At 37.3% G+C, this 24,061-nt stretch overlaps 1 protein-coding gene across 1 annotated transcript in view; it reads right to left on the bottom strand.

The window, feature by feature from the left end:
- Positions 1-24,061, bottom strand: part of LOC144451069 (triple functional domain protein-like) — a 365,406-nt gene that overhangs the window by 83,632 nt on the left and 257,713 nt on the right. Inside the window, exons 27-31 of the mRNA XM_078141839.1 lie at positions 21,531-21,707; positions 20,901-20,996; positions 8,404-8,627; positions 5,771-5,837; positions 5,395-5,501 (exon numbers count right to left, since the gene is read on the bottom strand). Coding sequence (XP_077997965.1) covers positions 5,395-5,501; positions 5,771-5,837; positions 8,404-8,627; positions 20,901-20,996; positions 21,531-21,707 — 671 coding nt within the window. The remainder of the gene's footprint in view (positions 1-5,394; positions 5,502-5,770; positions 5,838-8,403; positions 8,628-20,900; positions 20,997-21,530; positions 21,708-24,061) is intronic.

The raw sequence follows: 24,061 nt of genomic DNA, 5'->3' as shown, positions 1-24,061 counted from the left end.
TATATGTAACTTGTAAGTGATCACACTGGGCACCATTACTATGTACTATATGTAACTTGTAAGTGACCACACTGGGCACCATTACTATTTACTATATGTAACTTGTAAGTGACCACACTGGGCACCATTACTATGTACTATATGTAACTTGTAAGTGACCACACTGGGCACCATTACTATGTACTATATGTAACTTGTAAGTGATCCCACTGGGCACCATTACTATTTACTATATGTAACTTGTAAGTGATCACACTGGGCACCATTACTATGTACTATATGTAACTTGTAAGTGACCACACTGGGCACCATTACTATTTACTATATGTAACTTGTAAGTGATCCCACTGGGCACCATTACTATGTACTATATGTAACTTGTAAGTGACCACACTGGGCACCATTACTATGTACTATATGTAACTTGTAAGTGATCACACTGGGCACCATTACTATGTACTATATGTAACTTGTAAGTGACCACACTGGGCACCATTACTATGTACAATATGTAACTTGTAAGTGATCACACTGGGCACCATTACTATTTACTATATGTAACTTGTAAGTGATCCCACTGGGCACCATTACTATGTACAATATGTAACTTGTAAGTGATCACACTGGGCACCATTACTATTTACTATATGTAACTTGTAAGTGATCACACTGGGCACCATTACTATGTACTATATGTAACTTGTAAGTGATCCCACTGGGCACCATTAATATGTACAATATGTAACTTGTAAGTGATCCCACTGGGCACCATTACTATTTACTATATGTAACTTGTAAGTGATCACACTGGGCACCATTACTATGTACTATATGTAACTTGTAAGTGATCCCACTGGGCACCATTACTATGTACAATATGTAACTTGTAAGTGATCACACTGGGCACCATTACTATGTACAATATGTAACTTGTAAGTGATCCCACTGGGCACCATTACTATGTACAATATGTAACTTGTAAGTGATCCCACTGGGCACCATTACTATGTACAATATGTAACTTGTAAGTGATCACACTGGGCACCATTACTATTTACTATATGTAACTTGTAAGTGATCACACTGGGCACCATTACTATGTACTATATGTAACTTGTAAGTGATCACACTGGGCACCATTACTATTTACTATATGTAACTTGTAAGTGATCACACTGGGCACCATTACTATGTACAATATGTAACTTGTAAGTGATCACACTGGGCACCATTACTATTTACTATATGTAACTTGTAAGTGATCCCACTGGGCACCATTACTATGTACTATATGTAACTTGTAAGTGATCCCACTGGGCACCATTACTATGTACAATATGTAACTTGTAAGTGATCCCACTGGGCACCATTACTATGTACAATATGTAACTTGTAAGTGATCACACTGGGCACCATTACTATTTACTATATGTAACTTGTAAGTGATCACACTGGGCACCATTACTATGTACTATATGTAACTTGTAAGTGATCCCACTGGGCACCATTACTATGTACAATATGTAACTTGTAAGTGATCACACTGGGCACCATTACTATTTACTATATGTAACTTGTAAGTGATCACACTGGGCACCATTACTATGTACTATATGTAACTTGTAAGTGATCACACTGGGCACCATTACTATGTACTATATGTAACTTGTAAGTGATCACACTGGGCACCATTACTATTTACAATATGTAACTTGTAAGTGATCACACTGGGCACCATTACTATGTACAATATGTAACTTGTAAGTGATCACACTGGGCACCATTACTATGTACTATATGTAACTTGTAAGTGATCACACTGGGCACCATTACTATTTACAATATGTAACTTGTAAGTGATCACACTGGGCACCATTACTATGTACTATATGTAACTTGTAAGTGATCACACTGGGCACCATTACTATTTACTATATGTAACTTGTAAGTGATCACACTGGGCACCATTACTATTTACTATATGTAACTTGTAAGTGATCACACTGGGCACCATTACTATTTACTATATGTAACTTGTAAGTGATCACACTGGGCACCATTACTATGTACAATATGTAACTTGTAAGTGATCACACTGGGCACCATTACTATTTACTATATGTAACTTGTAAGTGATCACACTGGGCACCATTACTATGTACTATATGTAACTTGTAAGTGACCACACTGGGCACCATTACTATGTACAATATGTAACTTGTAAGTGATCACACTGGGCACCATTACTATTTACTATATGTAACCTGTAAGTGATCACACTGGGCACCATTACTATGTACTATATGTAACTTGTAAGTGATCACACTGGGCACCATTACTATTTACTATATGTAACTTGTAAGTGATCACACTGGGCACCATTACTATGTACTATATGTAACTTGTAAGTGATCACACTGGGCACCATTACTATTTACAATATGTAACTTGTAAGTGATCACACTGGGCACCATTACTATGTACTATATGTAACTTGTAAGTGATCACATTGGGCACCATTACTATTTACTATATGTAACTTGTAAGTGATCACACTGGGCACCATTACTATTTACTATATGTAACTTGTAAGTGATCACACTGGGCACCATTACTATTTACAATATGTAACTTGTAAGTGACCACACTGGGCACCATTACTATTTACTATATGTAACTTGTAAATGATCACACTGGGCACCATTACTATTTACTATATGTAACTTGTAAGTGATCACACTGGGCACCATTACTATGTACAATATGTAACTTGTAAGTGATCCCACTGGGCACCATTACTATTTACTATATGTAACTTGAAGTGATCACACTGGGCACCATTACTATGTACAATATGTAACTTGTAAGTAATCACACTGGGCACCATTACTATTTACTATATGTAACTTGTAAGTGATCACACTGGGCACCATTACTATGTACAATATGTAACTTGTAAGTGATCACACTGGGCACCATTACTATTTACTATATGTAACTTGTAAGTGACCACACTGGGCACCATTACTATGTACAATATGTAACTTGTAAGTGATCACACTGGGCACCATTACTATTTACTATATGTAACTTGTAAGTGACCACACTGGGCACCATTACTATTTACTATATGTAACTTGTAAGTGATCACACTGGGCACCATTACTATGTACAATATGTAACTTGTAAGTGATCACACTGGGCACCATTACTATTTACTATATGTAACTTGTAAGTGATCACACTGGGCACCATTACTATTTACAATATGTAACTTGTAAGTGATCACACTGGGCACCATTACTATGTACAATATGTAACTTGTAAGTGATCACACTGGGCACCATTACTATGTACAATATGTAACTTGTAAGTGATCACACTGGGCACCATTACTATTTACTATATGTAACTTGTACGTGATCACACTGGGCACCATTACTATGTACTATATGTAACTTGTAAGTGATCACACTGGGCACCATTACTATGTACTATATGTAACTTGTAAGTGACCACACTGGGCACCATTACTATGTACAATATGTAACTTGTAAGTGATCACACTGGGCACCATTACTATTTACTATATGTAACTTGTAAGTGATCCCACTGGGCACCATTACTATTTACAATATGTAACTTGTAAGTGATCACACTGGGCACCATTACTATTTACTATATGTAACTTGTAAGTGATCACACTGGGCACCATTACTATGTACAATATGTAACTTGTAAGTGATCCCACTGGGCACCATTACTATTTACAATATGTAACTTGTAAGTGATCACACTGGGCACCATTACTATGTACAATATGTAACTTGTAAGTGATCACACTGGGCACCATTAATATTTACTATATGTAACTTGTAAGTGATCACACTGGGCACCATTACTATTTACAATATGTAACTTGTAAGTGATCACACTGGGCACCATTACTATGTACAATATGTAACTTGTAAGTGATCACACTGGGCACCATTACTATGTACAATATGTAACTTGTAAGTGATCCCACTGGGCACCATTACTATTTACTATATGTAACTTGTAAGTGATCACACTGGGCACCATTACTATGTACAATATGTAACTTGTAAGTGATCACACTGGGCACCATTACTATGTACAATATGTAACTTGTAAGTGATCACACTGGGCACCATTACTATGTACAATATGTAACTTGTAAGTGATCACACTGGGCACCATTACTATTTACTATATGTAACTTGTAAGTGATCACACTGGGCACCATTACTATGTACTATATGTAACTTGTAAGTGATCACACTGGGCACCATTACTATGTACTATATGTAACTTGTAAGTGATCACACTGGGCACCATTACTATTTACTATATGTAACTTGTAAGTGATCACACTGGGCACCATTACTATGTACTATATGTAACTTGTAAGTGATCACACTGGGCACCATTACTATGTACAATATGTAACTTGTAAGTGATCACACTGGGCACCATTACTATTTACTATATGTAACTTGTAAGTGATCACACTGGGCACCATTACTATGTACTATATGTAACTTGTAAGTGATCACACTGGGCACCATTACTATGTACTATATGTAACTTGTAAGTGATCACACTGGGCACCATTACTATTTACTATATGTAACTTGTAAGTGATCACACTGGGCACCATTACTATTTACTATATGTAACTTGTAAGTGATCACATTGGGCACCATTGCTATGTACAATATGTAACTTGTAAGTGATCACACTGGGCACCATTACTATGTACAATATGTAACTTGTAAGTGACCACACTGGGCACCATTACTATTTACTATATGTAACTTGTAAGTGATCACACTGGGCACCATTACTATGTACTATATGTAACTTGTAAGTGACCACACTGGGCACCATTACTATTTACTATATGTAACTTGTAAGTGACCACACTGGGCACCATTACTATGTACAATATGTAACTTGTAAGTGATCACACTGGGCACCATTACTATGTACAATATGTAACTTGTAAGTGATCACACTGGGCACCATTACTATGTACTATATGTAACTTGTAAGTGATCACACGGGGCACCATTACTATGTACTATATGTAACTTGTAAGTGACCACACTGGGCACCATTACTAGTATGTACAATATGTAAGCTTGTGAAAATGGTGATCCCAGAGGGCTTTAGTATCAGTTCAAAACTAAATATAGTATATTTAATCATTACTTCATTTATTTCTAATGTGAAGGTGAAGTGAAGTGACGTGTGTGTGTGTGTGTGTGTGTGTGTGTGTGTGTGTGTGTGTGTGTGTGTGTGTGTGTGTGTGTGTGTGTGTGTGTGTGACAACTGACCGCATAACTTTAGATCCCCTTTGGCATGACTTACTCTTTATGCCAGTCATAGATTTGATGTATATTTCCAAACACCATTTTGTCCCTGCCATCATCTAATCCTGGTGGTAATGGATCTTCTTTCATTGTTTTCATATAACCCTGGATGACAAAACCAGACAAAACTCACAATGAAAGGGGACTATCAAAAGTCCTCAATCATCACACAAGGGTTCCTTACCAGTGTGATATTAGAACTTATAAAGTTTATGAGAGTCGCTAGTCATTTGATAAAATGTTGATGTTCAGTCTAAAATTATTCAGTGTCTCTGACGTAGTTTGCCTCAAGTTACAAATCAATACATACCTCATCACATTATTAAGGTATATGCTACATAATCTATCTATGTTTCTATCAACTCTGTACATACCTCAACCACTTTACCAAGGTCTGCTACATAATCTATCTCTGTTTCCACCAACTCATGTAGAATAAATCTGTAAAGTCAGTACAGCAATATGGGTTAAAAATTGACATTTTACATTATTACAATGTTAATCCTACAGTATTGCACATGTGCACGTACACACACACACACACACACACACACACACACACACACACACACACACACACAGTCATTACGTTTTACAATAATGATCTACAGATTAAAGCAATTGACAATTTAGTTGATAGTGACAAGGTCTAAAGGGACACTGACACTTTTAGTTGACAGCAGTGACAAGGTTTAAAGGGACACTGTCTGTGACTTTTAGTTGACAGCAGTGACAAGGTCTAAAGGGACACTGTCTGTGACTTTTAGTTGACAGCAGTGACAAGGTCTAAAGGGACACTGTCTGTGACTTAGTTGACAGCAGTTAAGGTTTAAAGGGACACTGTCTGTGACTTTTAGTTGACAGCAGTGACAAGGTCTAAAGGGACACTGTCTGTGACTTAGTTGACAGCAGTGACAAGGTTTAAAGGAACACTGTGACTTTTAGTTGATAGCAGTGACAAGGTCTAAAGGGACACTGTGACTTTTAGTTGACAGCAGTGACAAGGTTTAAAGGGACACTGTCTGTGTCTGTGACTTTTAGTTGACAGCAGTGACAAGGTCTAAAGGGACACTGTCTGCGACTTTTAGTTGACAGCAGCAGTGACAAGGTCTAAAGGGACACTGTCTGTGACTTTTAGTTGACAGCAGTGACAAGGTCTAAAGGGACACTGTCTGCGACTTTTAGTTGACAGCAGCAGTGACAAGGTCTAAAGGGACACTGTCTGTGACTTTTAGTTGACAGCAGTGACAAGGTTTAAAGGGACACTGTCTGCGACTTTTAGTTGACAGCAGCAGTGACAAGGTCTAAAGGGACACTGTCTGTGACTTTTAGTTGACAGCAGTGACAAGGTTTAAAGGGATACTGCGACTTTTAGTTGATAGCAGTGACAAGGTTTAAAGGGACACTGTCTGTGACTTTTAGTTGACAGCAGTGACAAGGTCTAAAGGGACACTGACTTTTAATTCACAGCAGTGACAAGGTTTACAGGGACACTGTGACTTTTAGTTGACAGCAGTGTCAAGGTTTACAGGGACACTGTGACTTTTAGTTGACAGCAGTGTCAAGGTTTAAAGGGATACTGTCTGTGACTTTTAGTTGACAGCAGTGTCAAGGTTTAAAGGGATACTGTCTGTGACTTTTAGTTGACAGCAGTGACAAGGTTTAAAGAGACACTGTCTGTGGCTTTTAGTTGACAGCAGTGACAAGGTTTAAAGGGACACTGACACTTTTAGTTGACAGCAGTGACAAGGTTTAAAGGGACACTGTCTGTGACTTTTAGTTGACAGCAGTGACAAGGTTTAAAGGAACACTGTGACTTTTAGTTGACAGCAGTGTCAAGGTTTAAAGGGACACTGTGACTTTTAGTTAATAGCAGTGTCAAGGTTTAAAGGGATACTGTCTGTGACTTTTAGTTGACAGCAGTGACAAGGTTTAAAGGGACACTGTCTGTGACTTTTAGTTGACAGCAGTGACAAGGTTTAAAGGGACACTGTCTGTGACTTTTAGTTGACAGCAGTGATAAGGTTTAAAGGGACACTGTCTGTGACTTTTAGTTGACAGCAGTGACAAGGTTTAAAGGGACACTGACTTTTAGTTGACAGCAGTGACAAGGTTTAAAGGGACACTGTGACTTTTAGTTGACAGCAGTGACAAGGTTTAAAGGGACACTGACTTTTAGTTGAAAGCAGTGACAAGGTTTAAAGGGACATTGTCTGTGACTTTTAGTTGACAGCAGTGACAAGGTTTAAAGGGACATTGTCTGTGACTTTTAGTTGACAGCAGTGATAAGGTTTAAAGGGACACTGTCTGTGACTTTTAGTTGACAGCAGTGACAAGGTCTAAAGGGACACTGACTTTTAGTTAACAGCATTGTCAAGGTTTAAAGGGACACTGTCTGTGACTTTTAGTTGACAGCATTGTCAAGGTTTAAAGGGACACTGTGACTTTTAGTTGACAGCAGTGACAAGGTTTAAAGGGACATTGTCTGTGACTTTTAGTTGTCAGCAGTGACAAGGTTTAAAGGGACACTGTCTGTGACTTTTAGTTGTCAGCAGTGACAAGGTTTAAAGGGACACTGTCTGTGACTTTTAGTTGCATGACAGCAGTGACAAGGTCTAAAGGGACACTGACTTTTAGTTAACAGAATTGTCAAGGTTTAAAGGGACACTGTCTGTGACTTTTAGTTGACAGCAGTGTCAAGGTTTAAAGGGACACTGTCTGTGACTTTTAGTTGACAGCAGTGTCAAGGTTTAAAGGGACACTGTCTGTGACTTAGTTGACAGCAGTGACAAGGTTTAAAGGGACACTGTCTGTGACTTTTAGTTGACAGCAGTGACAAGGTCTAAAGGGACATTGTCTGTGACTTTTAATTGACAGCAGTGACAAGGTTTAAAGGGACACTGTCTGACTTTTAGATGACAGCAGTGACAAGGTTTAAAGGGACACTGTTTGCAACTTGAGTTACCTATGGTAGTTAGTTTGTTTTGGGTCATTAAAATATACTTACTTCCGTTTCTGTTCAGCATCTTTTCTTTTTTTCTCTGCAATAGTGGCTTCATCATCTTCAGCCATAGCTGATTCTTCCTCTACTCCATTCAGTTCCACTTCTTCATTATTTTCCAATTCCTGTTTTTCTGTTTCATTTGCACATTCTGGTTTTTCTTCTGTATTTTCAACTGCAGATGTGGCTCCTGCTTCTTCCTCTTTGGTTTCTTGGACGTGTTCCTCTTCCTATGCCAAAACAATAATAATGAGATAAGAACTAACAAACAAATATACAGAGATGAGAACTAACAAATCAATATGCTAAGATGAGAAGTAACAAACAAATATACTGAGATGAGACATTTCAAACAATTATACGGACCTAGGAACTAACAAGACAACTAATTTCTGATTCAAATTTTACCTGGCATATAACAGTTTGTAATAGAAAAAACTTTTAATAATGGACATTTAAAAAAAAAAAACACTACAGATATACATAAATATATAAACTGTATGAATCATCTGTGATTAGACAAGGAAATCTTCACAACAGGAAAGTTCATGTATTTAAAATGAATAACTCATAGTACAGTAGTAATGTGAGAAAAGGAACCTCTTGATAGACTGAGAATCTCTAGCCTACACACTAGGCTATCTGACTTGGCATATACTGGCTGAGAATCTGTAGCCTACACACTAGGCTATCTGACTTGACATCTACTGGCTGAGAATCTGTAGCCTACACACTAGGCTATCTGACTTGACATCTACTGGCTGAGAATCTGTAGCCTACACACTAGGCTATCTGACTTGACATCTACTGGCTGAGAATCTGAAGCCTACACACTAGGCTATCTGACTTAATATATACTGGCTGAGAATCTGTAGCCTACACACTAGGCTATCTGACTTAATATATACTGGCTGGGAATCTCTAGCCTACACACTAGGCTATCTGACTTAATATATACTGGCTGGGAATCTCTAGCCTACACACTAGGCTATCTGACTTAATATATACTGGCTGAGAATCTGTAGCCTACACACTAGGCTATCTGACTTAACATCTACTGGCTGAGAATCTGTAGCCTACACACTAGGCTATCTGACTTGACATCTACTGGCTGAGAATCTGTAGCCTACACACTAGCCTATCTGACTTGAAATCTACTGGCTGAGAATCTGTAGCCTACACACTAGGCTATCTGACTTGGCATATACTGGCTGAGAATCTGTAGCCTACACACTAGGCTATCTGACTTGACATCTACTGGCTGAGAATCTGTAGCCTACACACTAGGCTATCTGACTTGACATCTACTGGCTGAGAATCTGTAGCCTACACACTAGGCTATCTGACTTGACATCTACTGGCTGAGAATCTGTAGCCTACACACTAGGCTATCTGACTTGACATCTACTGGCTGAGAATCTGTAGCCTACACACTAGGCTATCTGACTTGACATATACTGGCTGAGAATCTGTAGCCTACACACTAGGCTATCTGACTTGACATATACTGGCTGAGAATCTGTAGCCTACACACTAGGCTATCTGACTTGACATCTACTGGCTGGGAATCTCTAGCCTACACACTAGGCTATCTGACTTGGCATATACTGGCTGAGAATCTGTAGCCTACACACTAGGCTATCTGACTTGACATCTACTGGCTGAGAATCTGAAGTCTGCACACTAGGCTATCTGACTTGGCATATACTGGCTGAGAATCTGAAGCCTACACACTAGGCTATCTGACTTGGCATATACTGGCTGAGAATCTGTAGCCTACACACTAGGCTATCTGACTTGACATCTACTGGCTGAGAATCTGTAGCCTACACACTAGGCTATCTGACTTGACCTCTACTGGCTGAGAATCTGAAGCCTACACACTAGGCTATCTGACTTGGCATATACTGGCTGAGAATCTGTAGCCTACACACTAGCCTATCTGACTTGGCATATACTGGCTGAGAATCTGAAGCCTGCACACTAGGCTATCTGACTTGACATCTACTGGCTGAGAATCTGTAGCCTACACACTAGGCTATCTGACTTGGCATATACTGGCTGAGAATATGTAGCCTCCACACTAGGCTATCTGACTTGGCAAATACTGGCTGAGAATCTGTAGCCTGCACACTGTCACTAGGCTATCTGACTTAGCATATACTGGCTGAGAATCTGTAGCCTGCACACTAGGCTCTCTGACTTGGCACATATTGGCTGAGAATCTGTAGCCTACACACTAGGCTATCTGACTTGACATCTACTGACTTGATAGTGTACCACATTTTCAAGCCAGATGTAAGTCTCTGAGCTAGAGAATCTGTAGTCTGGATGCTAACTAAACTATCGTATAGTGACTAGACTAGAGAATCTGAGACTGAGAGGGTCAACATTTCTCACCTCATACCATAGCATATAATATCACCAAATGTTTGTCTATATATAGTAAGGAATGCATAGTGTCCACAGTAAGAAATGCTCGTCTATATACACTATCTGTGGGTCCGATCTCAAGATCTTTCTTCACAAGAGATTGGAAGCCACAGACAGCCTCTAGACTGAAGAATACAGAATCAAGTGATAGAGTGAATTAAGAATAAATTTAGTTTAAAGGTGTCAATCAAAGTCATGCACATATTGACTCAGGTACTTATAACTGGTTTACCCGCCATTTTTAAATGATATTGGACCACAGGTATATCTCAAAGTCATATGATATCCAGTGGTTGTTAGTAATTTCAAATTCAGGACAGTTTTCTGTGCTTCCATGGGTCCAAGTGTGGAGAGCTTCTTGAGGCATGTATAGTAACATGTATAGTTAGTCTAGTGCTATCCATGGCATTGAATCTCAAGACCACTAGACTAGATGATTTGATAGCATGTTAGCATATTGAATGGAAGAGATTTATGATAGCTGATCATTACTACATGTGATTTTCTATGACAATAGCTAGTACATAAAATATCATCAAGTGTTGACTGATGCACTGTTTAATATTGGCACCATAAAATGTTTAATATAATTTATAATTGACTACAACAAACCCACACAGGTATGTCCTAATTATTAGTACCAGATTTCTACTGATTTACAGACTTGACTATCTAGTTCATCTACTGACTTACAGACTTGACTATCTAGTTCATCTACTGACTTACAGACTTGACTATCTAGTTCATCTACTGACCTACAGACTTGACTATCTAGTTCATCTACTGACTTACAGACTTGACTATCTAGTTCATCTACTGACCTACAGACTTGACTATCTAGTTCATCTACTGGCTTACAGACTTGACTATCTAGTTCATCTACTGACTTACAGACTTGACTATCTAGTTCATCTACTGGCTTACAGACTTGACTATCTAGTTCATCTACTGACTTACAGACTTGACTATCTAGTTCATCTACTGACTTACAGACTTGACTATCTAGTTCATCTACTGACTTACAGACTTGACTATCTAGTTCATCTACTGACTTACAGACTTGACTATCTAGTTCATCTACTGGCTTACAGACTTGACTATCTAGTTCATCTACTGACTTACAGACTTGACTATCTAGTTAATCTACTGACTTACAGACTTGACTATCTAGTTCATCTACTGGCTTACAGACTTGACTATCTAGTTCATCTAGTTAATCTACTGACTTACAGACTTGACTATCTAGTTCATCTACTGACTTACAGACTTGACTATCTAGTTCATCTACTGACTTACAGACTTGACTATCTAGTTCATCTACTGACCTACAGACTTGACTATCTAGTTCATCTACTGACTTACAGACTTGACTATCTAGTTCATCTACTGACCTACAGACTTGACTATCTAGTTCATCTACTGACTTACAGACTTGACTATCTAGTTCATCTACTGACTTACAGACTTGACTATCTAGTTCATCTACTGACCTACAGACTTGACTATCTAGTTCATCTACTGACTTACAGACTTGACTATCTAGTTCATCTACTGACTTACAGACTTGACTATCTAGTTCATCTACTGACTTACAGACTTGACTATCTAGTTCATCTAGTTCATCTACTGACTTACAGACTTGACTATCTAGTTCATCTACTGACTTACAGACTTGACTATCTAGTTCATCTACTGACCTACAGACTTGACTATCTAGTTCATCTACTGACTTACAGACTTGACTATCTAGTTCATCTACTGACTTACAGACTTGACTATCTAGTTCATCTACTGGCTTACAGACTTGACTATCTAGTTCATCTACTGACTTACAGACTTGACTATCTAGTTCATCTACTGACTTACAGACTTGACTATCTAGTTCATCTACTGACTTACAGACTTGACTATCTAGTTCATCTAGTTCATCTACTGACTTACAGACTTGACTATCTAGTTCATCTACTGACTTACAGACTTGACTATCTAGTTCATCTACTGACTTACAGACTTGACTATCTAGTTCATCTACTGACTTACAGACTTGACTATCTAGTTCATCTACTGGCTTACAGACTTGACTATCTAGTTCATCTACTGACTTACAGACTTGACTATCAAGTTCATCTACTGACTTACAGACTTGACTATCTAGTTCATCTACTGACTTACAGACTTGACTATCTAGTTCATCTACTGACTTACAGACTTGACTATCTAGTTCATCTACTGACTTACAGACTTGACTATCTAGTTCATCTACTGACTTACAGACTTAACTATCTAGTTCCTCTGCTGACCTACAGACTTGACTATTTAGTTCATCTACTGACTTACAGACTTGACTATCTAGTTCATCTACTGACTTACAGACTTGACTATCTAGTTCATCTACTGACTTACAGACTTGACTATCTAGTTCATCTACTGACTTACAGACTTGACTATCTAGTTCATCTAGTTCATCTACTGACCTACAGACTTGACTATCTAGTTCATCTACTGACTTACAGAATTGACTATCTAGTTCATCTACTGACTTACAGACTTGACTATCTAGTTCATCTAGTTCATCTACTGACTTACAGACTTGACTATCTAGTTCATCTAGTTCCTCTGCTGACTTACAGACTTGACTATCTAGTTCATCTACTGACTTACAGACTTGACTATCTAGTTCATCTACTGACTTACAGACTTGACTATCTAGTTCATCTACTGACTTACAGCCTTGACTATCTAGTTCATCTACTGACTTACAGACTTGACTATCTAGTTCATCTAGTTCATCTACTGACTTACAGACTTGACTATCTAGTTCATCTACTGACTTACAGACTTGACTATCTAGTTCATCTAGTTCATCTACTGACTTACAGACTTGACTATCTATTTCATCTACTGACTTACAGACTTGACTATCTAGTTCATCTACTGACTTACAGACTTGACTATCTAGTTCATCTACTGACCTACAGACTTGACTATCTAGTTCATCTACTGACTTACAGACTTGACTATCTAGTTCATCTACTGACTTACAGACTTGACTATCTAGTTCATCTACTGACCTACAGGACTTGACTATCTAGTTCATCTACTGACTTAAAGACTTGACTATCTAGTTCATCTACTGACTTACAGACTTGACTATCTAGTTCCTCAGCTGACCTACAGACTTGACTATCTAGTTCATCTACTGACTTACAGACTTGACTATCTAGTTCATCTACTGACTTACAGACTTGACTATCTAGTTCATCTACTGACTTACAGACTTGACTATCTAGTTCCTCAGCTGACCTACAGACTTGACTATCTAGTTCATCTACTGACTTACAGACTTGACTATCTAGTTCATCTACTGACTTACAGACTTGACTATCTAGTTCATCTACTGACTTACAGACTTGACTATCTAGTTCATCTAGTTCATCTACTGACTTACAGACTTGACTATCTAGTTCATCTACTGACTTACAGACTTGACTATCTAGTTCATCTACTGACTTACAGACTTGACTATCTAGTTCATCTACTGACTTACAGACTTAACTATCTAGTTCATCTAGTTCATCTACTGACTTACAGACTTGACTATCTAGTTCATCTACTGACTTACAGACTTGACTATCTAGTTCATCTACTGACTTACAGACTTGACTATCTAGTTCATCTAGTTCATCTACTGACTTACAGACTTGACTATCTAGTTCATCTACTGACTTACAGACTTGACTATCTAGTTCATCTACTGACTTACAGACTTGACTATCTAGTTCATCTACTGACTTACAGACTTGACTATCTAGTTCATCTAGTTCATCTACTGACTTACAGACTTGACTATCTAGTTCATCTACTGACTTACAGACTTGACTATCTAGTTCATCTACTGACTTACAGACTTGACTATCTAGTTCATCTACTGACCTACAGACTTGACTATCTAGTTCATCTACTAACTTACAGACTTGACTATCTAGTTCATCTACTGACTTACAGACTTGACTATCTAGTTCATCTACTGACTTACAGACTTGACTATCTAGTTCATCTACTGACTTACAGACTTGACTATCTAGTTCCTCAGCTGACCTACAGACTTGACTATCTAGTTCATCTACTGACTTACAGACTTGACTATCTAGTTCATCTACTGACTTACAGACTTGACTATCTAGTTCATCTAGTTCATCTACTGACTTACAGACTTGACTATCTAGTTCATCTACTGACTTACAGACTTGACTATCTAGTTCCTCAGCTGACCTAGAACACTGTCCTAATGCCAACTTTGAATGAGATCTGTTCAAGCATGTCTGAGTTATGGCTTTAGACAGGGAAAATTTGCAAACAAAATGGCTGCTAGGTGGCCATATTGGATCGTATCATGAAACAAATTGACGTGCATATGTATGCCATTGTATGTTGCCCCTGTACCAAGTTTGAAAAAAATCGGTCCAGGCATCTCCAAGAAACGGCTGCGGACAGACAGACGGATGGACGGACGGACGGATAGACAGACGGAACCCAATCCATAAGTCCCCGTCCCGGACTTCGTCCGGCGGGGACTAATAAACTGATATAATTTCAACTTGCTATGGTATTTATACAAATAATGGAAAGTTCAGTTCCCAAAATAGACTGTTATAGGTTGATTTGATGCAGTGTTTTTGCTATGGCCTATGAACCCTGATAACAAAGGAGGGAAATTTGGTAAAACCTGCAAAACTTTGCATATCATGTACCATAATTTTGGGGGGAACCCAAGTACTATAACTGAGGATCACAGGTAGATTTGACCTGCACATCCTGCCCTGAACAAAAACACAAACATGAAATTGGAACCTTATCAGTTAATAAATGACTATCTTATACTCAGTATCTGAGGTAAAAACTATATTAAACTTATTAGAAAACTATCTCTATCAACAAGTAAAAGGTTTAAGTCTGTTAGTATTAATTCACACAGTAATTATGTACAGCTTTAAGTGTATGTTGTTCAATATACATGCAACTTTGTTTGTGTTTCTGTATTGTATGTATTATCAGATTGGCAGAAAGTAAAGGAGTCTAATTCACTAGTTGGAAGTTAAATAATTTGCATGCTGATATGAAGTCAAACCTGGCTTGTTAGAGTAGGTATATATAGTGTGTATTTTGAATTAGTTGATGAGTTATTCATGCCTAGCTAGAGCGTCTAATACATGCTATAGTAGTAGTTATTCATGCCTAGCTGGAGGGTCTATACATGCTATAGTAGTAGTTATACCAACTATAACAGAAAGGCCAACTTCTTCATCAAGTTTTCCTCTGTCAATCAGCCAGACTAGATTTGAGGTCAAAGGTCAACTATTAGCTAAATGTTTTCTAGCTGAGGTCATAGGTCAGCTAGTTGAGAGGGATGTGCTACCTTGTGCAGGTCAGAAGTGAGCATTTTGCTATTTTAGGCTTACATGAACATTTTACAAGGACATATTATAGAGATGTCAACCATCAAGTGCATGAAATGTCAACCATAAAGTGTATGAAATGTCAACCATCAAGTACATGAAATGTCAACCATCAACTACAAGAGATGTCAACCATCAAGTACATGAAATGTCAACTATCAAGTACAAGAGATGTCAACCATCAAGAACATGAAATATCAACTATCAAGTACATGAAATGTCAACTATCAAGTACCTGAAATGTCAACCATCAAGTACAAGAGATGTCAACTATCAAGTACATGAAGTGTCAACCATCAAGTACATGAAGTGTCAACTATCAAGTACATGAAATGTCAACCATCAAGTACAAGAGATGTCAACCATCAAGTACATGAAATGTCAACTATCAAGTACATGAAATGTTAACCATCCAAGTACAAGACATATCAACCATCAAGTACATGAAATGACAACTATCATGTACAAAAGATGTCAACCACCAAGTACAAGCGATATCAAGTATCAAGTACAAGAGATGTCAACTATCAAGTACAAGAAATGTAAACTATCAAGGACATGAAATGTCAACCATCAAGTACAAGAAATGTCAACTATCAAGTACAAGAGATGTCAACTATCAAGGATATGAAATGTCAACCATCAAGTACAAGAAATGTCAACTATCAAGTACAAGAGATGTCAACCATCAAGTACATTAATTGTCAACCATCAAGTACCTGAAATGTCAACCATCAAGTATATGAAATGTCAACAATCAAGTACAAGAGATATCAACCATCAAGTACATGAAATGTCAACCATCAAGTACAAGAGATGCCAACCATCAAGTACAAGATATGTCAACCATCAAGTACATGAAGTGTCAACCATCAAGTACAAGATATGTCAATGATCAAGTACATGAAGTGTCAACCATCAAGAACAAGATAAGTCAACCATCAAGTACATGAAATGTCAACCAACAAGTACATGAAATGTCAACCATCAAGTACAAGAGATGTCAACCATCAAGTACAAGAGATGTCAACCATCAAGTACATGAGATGTCAACTATCAGTACAAGAGCTGTCAACCATCAAGTACAAGATAAGTCAACCATCAAGTACATGAGATGTCAACTATCAAGTACAAGATATGTCAACCATCAAGTACAAGATAAGTCAACCATCAAGTACATGAAATGTCAACCAACAAGTACATAAAATGTCAACCATCAAGTACAAGAGATGTCAACCATCAAGTACATGGAATGTCAACCATCAAGTACATGAGATGTCAACTATCAAGTACAAGGGCTGTCAACCATCAAGTACAAGAGATGTCAACCATCAAGTACATGAGATGTCAACTATCAAGTACATGACATGTCAACTATCAAGTACAAGAGATGTCAACCATCAAGTACAAGAGATGTCAACTATCAAGTACAAGAGATGTCAACCATCAAGTACAAGAGATGTCAACTATCAAGTACAAGAGATGTCAACCATCAAGTACAAGAGATGTCAACTATCAAGTACATGACATGTCAATCATCATGTACTTGAAATGTCAACCATCAAGTACAAGAGATGTCAACCATCAAGTACATGAAACAACCATCAAGTACATGAAGTGTCAACCATCAAGTACAAGAGATGTCAACCATCAAGTACATGAAATATCAACTATCAAGTACATGAAATGTCAACCATCAAGTACAAGAGATGTCAACCATCAAGTACATGAAATATCAACCATCAAGTACAAGAGATGTCAACCATCAAGTACATGAAATATCAACCGTCAGGTACATCAAATGTCAACCGTCAAGTACATGACATGTCAACCATCAAGTACAAGAGATGTCGACCATCAAGTACATGAGATGTCAACCATCAAGTACCAGAGATGTCGACCATCAAGTACATGAAATATCAACTATCAAGTACAAGAGATGTCAACCATCAAGTACAAGAGATGTCAACCATCAAGTACAAGAGATGTCAACTATCAAGTACAAGAGATGTCAACCATCAAGTACACGATATGTCAACCATCAAGTACAAAAAATGTCAACCATCAAGTACAAGAGATGTCAACTATCAAGTACAAGAGATGTCAACCATCAAGTACAAGAGATGTCAACTATCAAGTACAAGAGATGTCAACCATCAAGTACACGATATGTCAACCATCAAGTACAAAAAATGTCAACCATCAAGTACATGAAATATCAACCGTCAAGTACATCAAATGTCAACCGTCAAGTACATGACATGTCAACCATCAAGTACCTGAAATGTCAACCATCAAGTACATGACATGTCAACCATCAAGTACCTGAAATGTCAACCATCAAGTACAAGAGATGTCAACCATCAAGTACAAGAGATGTCAACCATCAATTACATGAAATGTCAACCATCAATTACATGAAATGTCAACCATCAAGTACCTGAAATGTCAACCATCAAGTACATGAAATGTCAACCATCAAGTACATGAAGTCTCAACCATCAAGTACATGAAGTGTCAACTATCAAGTACATGACATGTCAACCATCAAGTGCAAGAGATGTCAACCATCAAGTACATGAAATGTCAACCATCAAGTACATGAGATGTCAACTATCAAGTACAAGAGATGTCAACCATCAAGTACAAGAGATGTCAACTATCAAGTACAAAAGATGTCAACCATCAAGTACAAGAAATGTCAACCATCAAGTACAAGAGATGTCAACCATCAAGTACAAGAAATGTCAACCATCAAGTACAAGAGATGTCAACCATCAAGTACAAGAAATGTCAACCATCAAGTACAAGAGATGTCAACCATCAAGTACATGAAATGTCAACCATCAAGCACAAGAGATGTCAACCATCAAGTACAAGAAATGTCAACCATCAAGTACAAGAGATGTCAACTATCAAGTACATGAAATATCAACCATCAAGTACAAGAGATGTCAACCATCAAGTACAAGAAATGTCAACCATCAAGTACCTGAAATGTCAACCATCAAGTACAAGAGATGTCAACCATCAAGTACACGAAATGTCAACCATCAAGTACAAGAGATGTCAACCATCAAGTACATGAAATGTCAACCATCAAATACAAGAGATGTCAACCATCAAGTTCATGAAGTGTCAACCATCAAGTACCTGAAATGTCAACCATCAAGTAAAAGAGATGTCAACCATCAAGTACAAGATATGTCAACCATCAAGTACATGAAATGTCAACCATCAAGTACATGAAATGTCAACCATGAAGTAAAAGAGATGTCAACCATCAAGTACAAGATATGTCAACCATCAAGTACATGAAATGTCAACCAACAAGTACATGAAATGTCAACCAACAAGTACGTGAAATGTCAACCATCAAGTACAAGAGATGTCAACCATCAAGCACATGAAATATCAACCATCAAGTAAAAGAGATGTCAACCATCAAGTACAAGAAATGTCAACCATCAAGTACATGAAATGTCAACTATCAAGTACATGAAATGTCAACCATCAAGCACAAGAGATGTCAACCATCAAGTACAAGAGATGTCAACCATCAAGTACATGAAATATCAACCATCAAGTACAAGAGATGTCAACCATCAGGTACATGAAATATCAACCATCAAGTACAAGAGATGTCAACCATCAGGTACAAGAAATGTCAACCATCAAGTACATGAAATGTCAACCATCAAGTACAAGAAATGTCAACCATCAAGTCCCTGAAATGTCAACTATCAAGTACCTTAAATGTCAACTATCAAGTACAAGAGATGTCAACTATCAAGACATCTCAAGTACAAGAGGATGTATCTATTTTTAAATACAACAAACACACATTGACCAAATAGATATTATAGATATTATCATATGAACAGAGTGGTTTGTACCTTTAGTTTACTTTCAACAAACCACATATGAATCATTCTGACACAGTCTGACTATTGACATCACATGGCTTTGAACTTGGCATAAATAATCCAAATAATGACATTCAGAGATACATTTTACATGTTTCCTTGTGTGCTTTTACTTTTCTCTGAGCTTATACATATTCTATCTTGCCGTATGGCATTTTAGGTCAAACAATGGGTGGTGCTTTGGTATTTTCAGTCATAAATTTGACAAGACGTAAACAGGAGAGGTAACTTGTCCATGTGGGATGGACTTGTATTTGAAATGCTAGGAGTGTTGATAACTAGAGGAAGAAGTGTATTTTGCATGCTAAGTGTACACGATTTGATCATCATATTAATTGTGAAGTGTATTTTGCATGCTAAGTGTACACAATTTGATCATCATATTAATTGTGAAGTGTATTTTGCATGCTAAGTGTACACGATTTGATCATCATATTAATTGTGAAGTGTATTTTGCATGCTAAGTGTACACAATTTGATCATCATATTAATTGTGAAGTGTATTTTGCATGCTAAGTGTACACAATTTGATCATCATATTAATTGTGAAGTGTATTTTGCATGCTAAGTGTACACGATTTGATCATCATATTAATTGTGGTGGAAGTGACAGTAGCACAAGTGGAAGAAGTTATGAGAAATTTGCTTTAAAAAATGAGGTGCTTTATAACATGCTGTGTAGACATACCATTCTTTGTCTGACTATTTGTTCTATCTCAGTTGCCAGGTCGCTGGAACTGGCCACGTCAGATAAAGAGCCGGCTGATTTCACAGAAATTCCTGACTGTGTCACAAGAAAGGTGGGGTAGCGACGGAAAAACGAACATAGTAAACAAGTGAAATAAAAAATAAATGCAAAAAACAATATTTCAAAGGTTAACGGGATAGGAGTGCAGTATGCAATGTCTGTTGTAAATATTTGGTGACTGTGATTGGATGTTACTGTCATATGAACAGTGCAATACTCACATGTAGTCAATATACATAATTTATACACTAATAATACACAACATGGCCATGTTCCAAACTTGTTTGTATGACTGTAACATATCAACTGTATAATATTATCATTTTAATGGTGTTAGCATTCACTACAAGGTCAATCACTTTCCAATGTTTTGCTTGTGTCTCTATTCTTACAAGATTATATAGACAAGCAATGAAATGTAATATACTGTTTTCATTCTTCTTTCATACATGAAATGTGCAATGATACAGTCAAGTAATCAACTATCCGATTCCAACTTTTGAAAAAGAAATACCTGGCTTAAATACAGATATTAAAAGACAACAAAATCAATGAAATATTTCTTCTTACATGTCGTTGACTTTCTTCTTGGTCTAACTGCTGTGTAAATTGCAAACTCTGTATTTCCATAGGTGGAGGGAGTGGTGTTTCCGTTTCGTATCCGTCTTCTTCTTCTCCGTTCTGATCCGGTACTTTCTTTGCTGCTATTTCTGGTGACAAATCTTCACGACTGCTAGAGACACGTTCCTATTATTGCAAACAGAAACAATGACAAATTAAATATGACTTTCACTACCCATGCATGGTGAAGAGAATATGAAAATTAATATTTGAAAGCGATTTGACCAACAACAACTTTAACCTGTGATATCCTTGACATAGCATAGTGCCTACAGTGGCCTGGTTTCAGTCTTGAGCAATTATAATTTATAGCCAAATAAATTAACACAATGCCTATGTTAATCAACAATAACTATGGAGTGTAGCTGTGGACCTATTTGACATGGTTACCAGTCTAGTAATTACACTACATTGTCATGGGTAGAACTCTGTGCACAGCAGTAGAAAACTAGAGCTCCACCCAGGATGTTTATTGTCTATGCAGAGGAAATGAAACAAATTTATAAATAACTTTCTGAATGACTAGAACCCCACCAACTTTGTTTATTACCATTCATATCCATGAATGGTTCACTAACACCAAGGGTCAAAGGTCAAAGTATCATAATATAATTGACACTTATTTCCTCATTTAAGTTATCCAATGTCAAAGTTGATATTGCGTTCTCATACAAGACACTAGTTAGAAATTGCACTAATAATTCCTTTTAATGTGTAATACATACATACATACATACATACATACATACATACATACATATATACATACATACATACATACATACATACATGCACATACATACATGCACATACATACATACATACATACATACATACATACATACATACATACATACATACATACATACATACACACATACATACATACATACATACATACATACACACACACATACATACATACATACATACATACATACATACATACATACATACATACATACACACACATGCACACACACAAACTATTGGTTGTAAGTAATCAATAAATTAATTTTCAATTAATAGAAAACAACTTTTTTATAATTCTTATAAACTCTTATTAAAGCATTTAAAGTATCTTGCAAATATGATGAAACATTTAATTTTACTTGATCTTGGAGTAATTATACTGTCTTTGAATCCATAAACATTGAGATGGTTGACTACACACGCTTGGTAAAACATGACCTTTGATATTATAACTTCAGTGAAAATTCCAGGAAAATGATAGCCTGCAGACTTAACAGATATCATTTCAAAGAACTCATCAAGGTCACGTTACACAAAATTGTTTGCTAGCATAGTTATCATACTTAGTCCTTGTTGAATAAACATAATATAATATAACAGAATAAAATAGAACCATGCAGGTACAAGTGTATGTCACCATATATGAAAGGTTGAATGTGTGGGTAAAACTTGACATAGAAGTAAATTTTAGTTAAACAAATCATTGAGAATGACATAGTCCCCACTATGATTGTTTTTTTTTAAACCTGGTTAATGTTGTTTGGCCCCATATGGGTGTTTTTGATATCACTACTCTGATCACGCAACAACACTTGTGAACCTAAATCAAACAGACTTAGATATGTTGTGTCTGCTCATTGGACATGGAACATGCCAATTGAACTCATGTTGTGTCTCTCATCGTTGGACATGGGACATGCCTACTCTTCAAGATGATGTCATGGAATAAACCATTCAACAATAAAGGATGGGTCAATTACGGGGGTGGGGGTTTATGAAGACTGCACCAACAAAATGACAGCCATATTGGATCATATCACGACAACAATGAATATGCACATGTATGTCATCAAACACTGTCCTAATACCAACTTTGAATGAGATCTGTTCAAGCATGTCTGAGTTATGGCTTTGGACGGCCTGGACCGATTTTTTTCAAACTTGGTACAGGGGCAACATACTATGGCATACATATGCACGTCAATTTGTTTTATGATACGATCCAATATGGCCACCTAGCAGCCATTTTGTTTGGGAGATTTCCCTGTCCAAAGCCATAACTCAGACATGTGTGAACAGATCTCATTCAAAGTTGCTATTACATGTAGGACAGTGTTATATGACATACATGTGCATATCCATTGTTGTCGTGATACGATCCAATATGGCTACCTGGCAGCCATTTTGTTTGCGAATTTTCCATGTCCAAAGCCATAACTCAGACGTGCTTGAACAGATCTCGTTCAAAGTTGGTATTCGGACAGTGTTCTATGACATACATGTGTATATTCATTGTTGTCATGATACGATCCAATATGGCTGCCTGGCAGCCATTTTGTTTGCGAATTTTCCATGTCCAAAGCCATAACTCAGACATACTTGAACAGATCTCATTCAAAGTTGGTATTAGCACAGTGTTCTGTGACATACATGTGCATATCCATTTTCGTCGTGATACAATCCGATATGGCTGCCTGGCAGCTATTTTGTTGGCGCAGTTTTCATGT

The sequence above is a fragment of the Glandiceps talaboti genome, chromosome 20, assembly GCF_964340395.1.
Source record: "Glandiceps talaboti chromosome 20, keGlaTala1.1, whole genome shotgun sequence".
NCBI classification, from domain to species: domain Eukaryota; kingdom Metazoa; phylum Hemichordata; class Enteropneusta; family Spengelidae; genus Glandiceps; species Glandiceps talaboti.
This window is presented reverse-complemented; position numbering and strand designations above follow the sequence as displayed.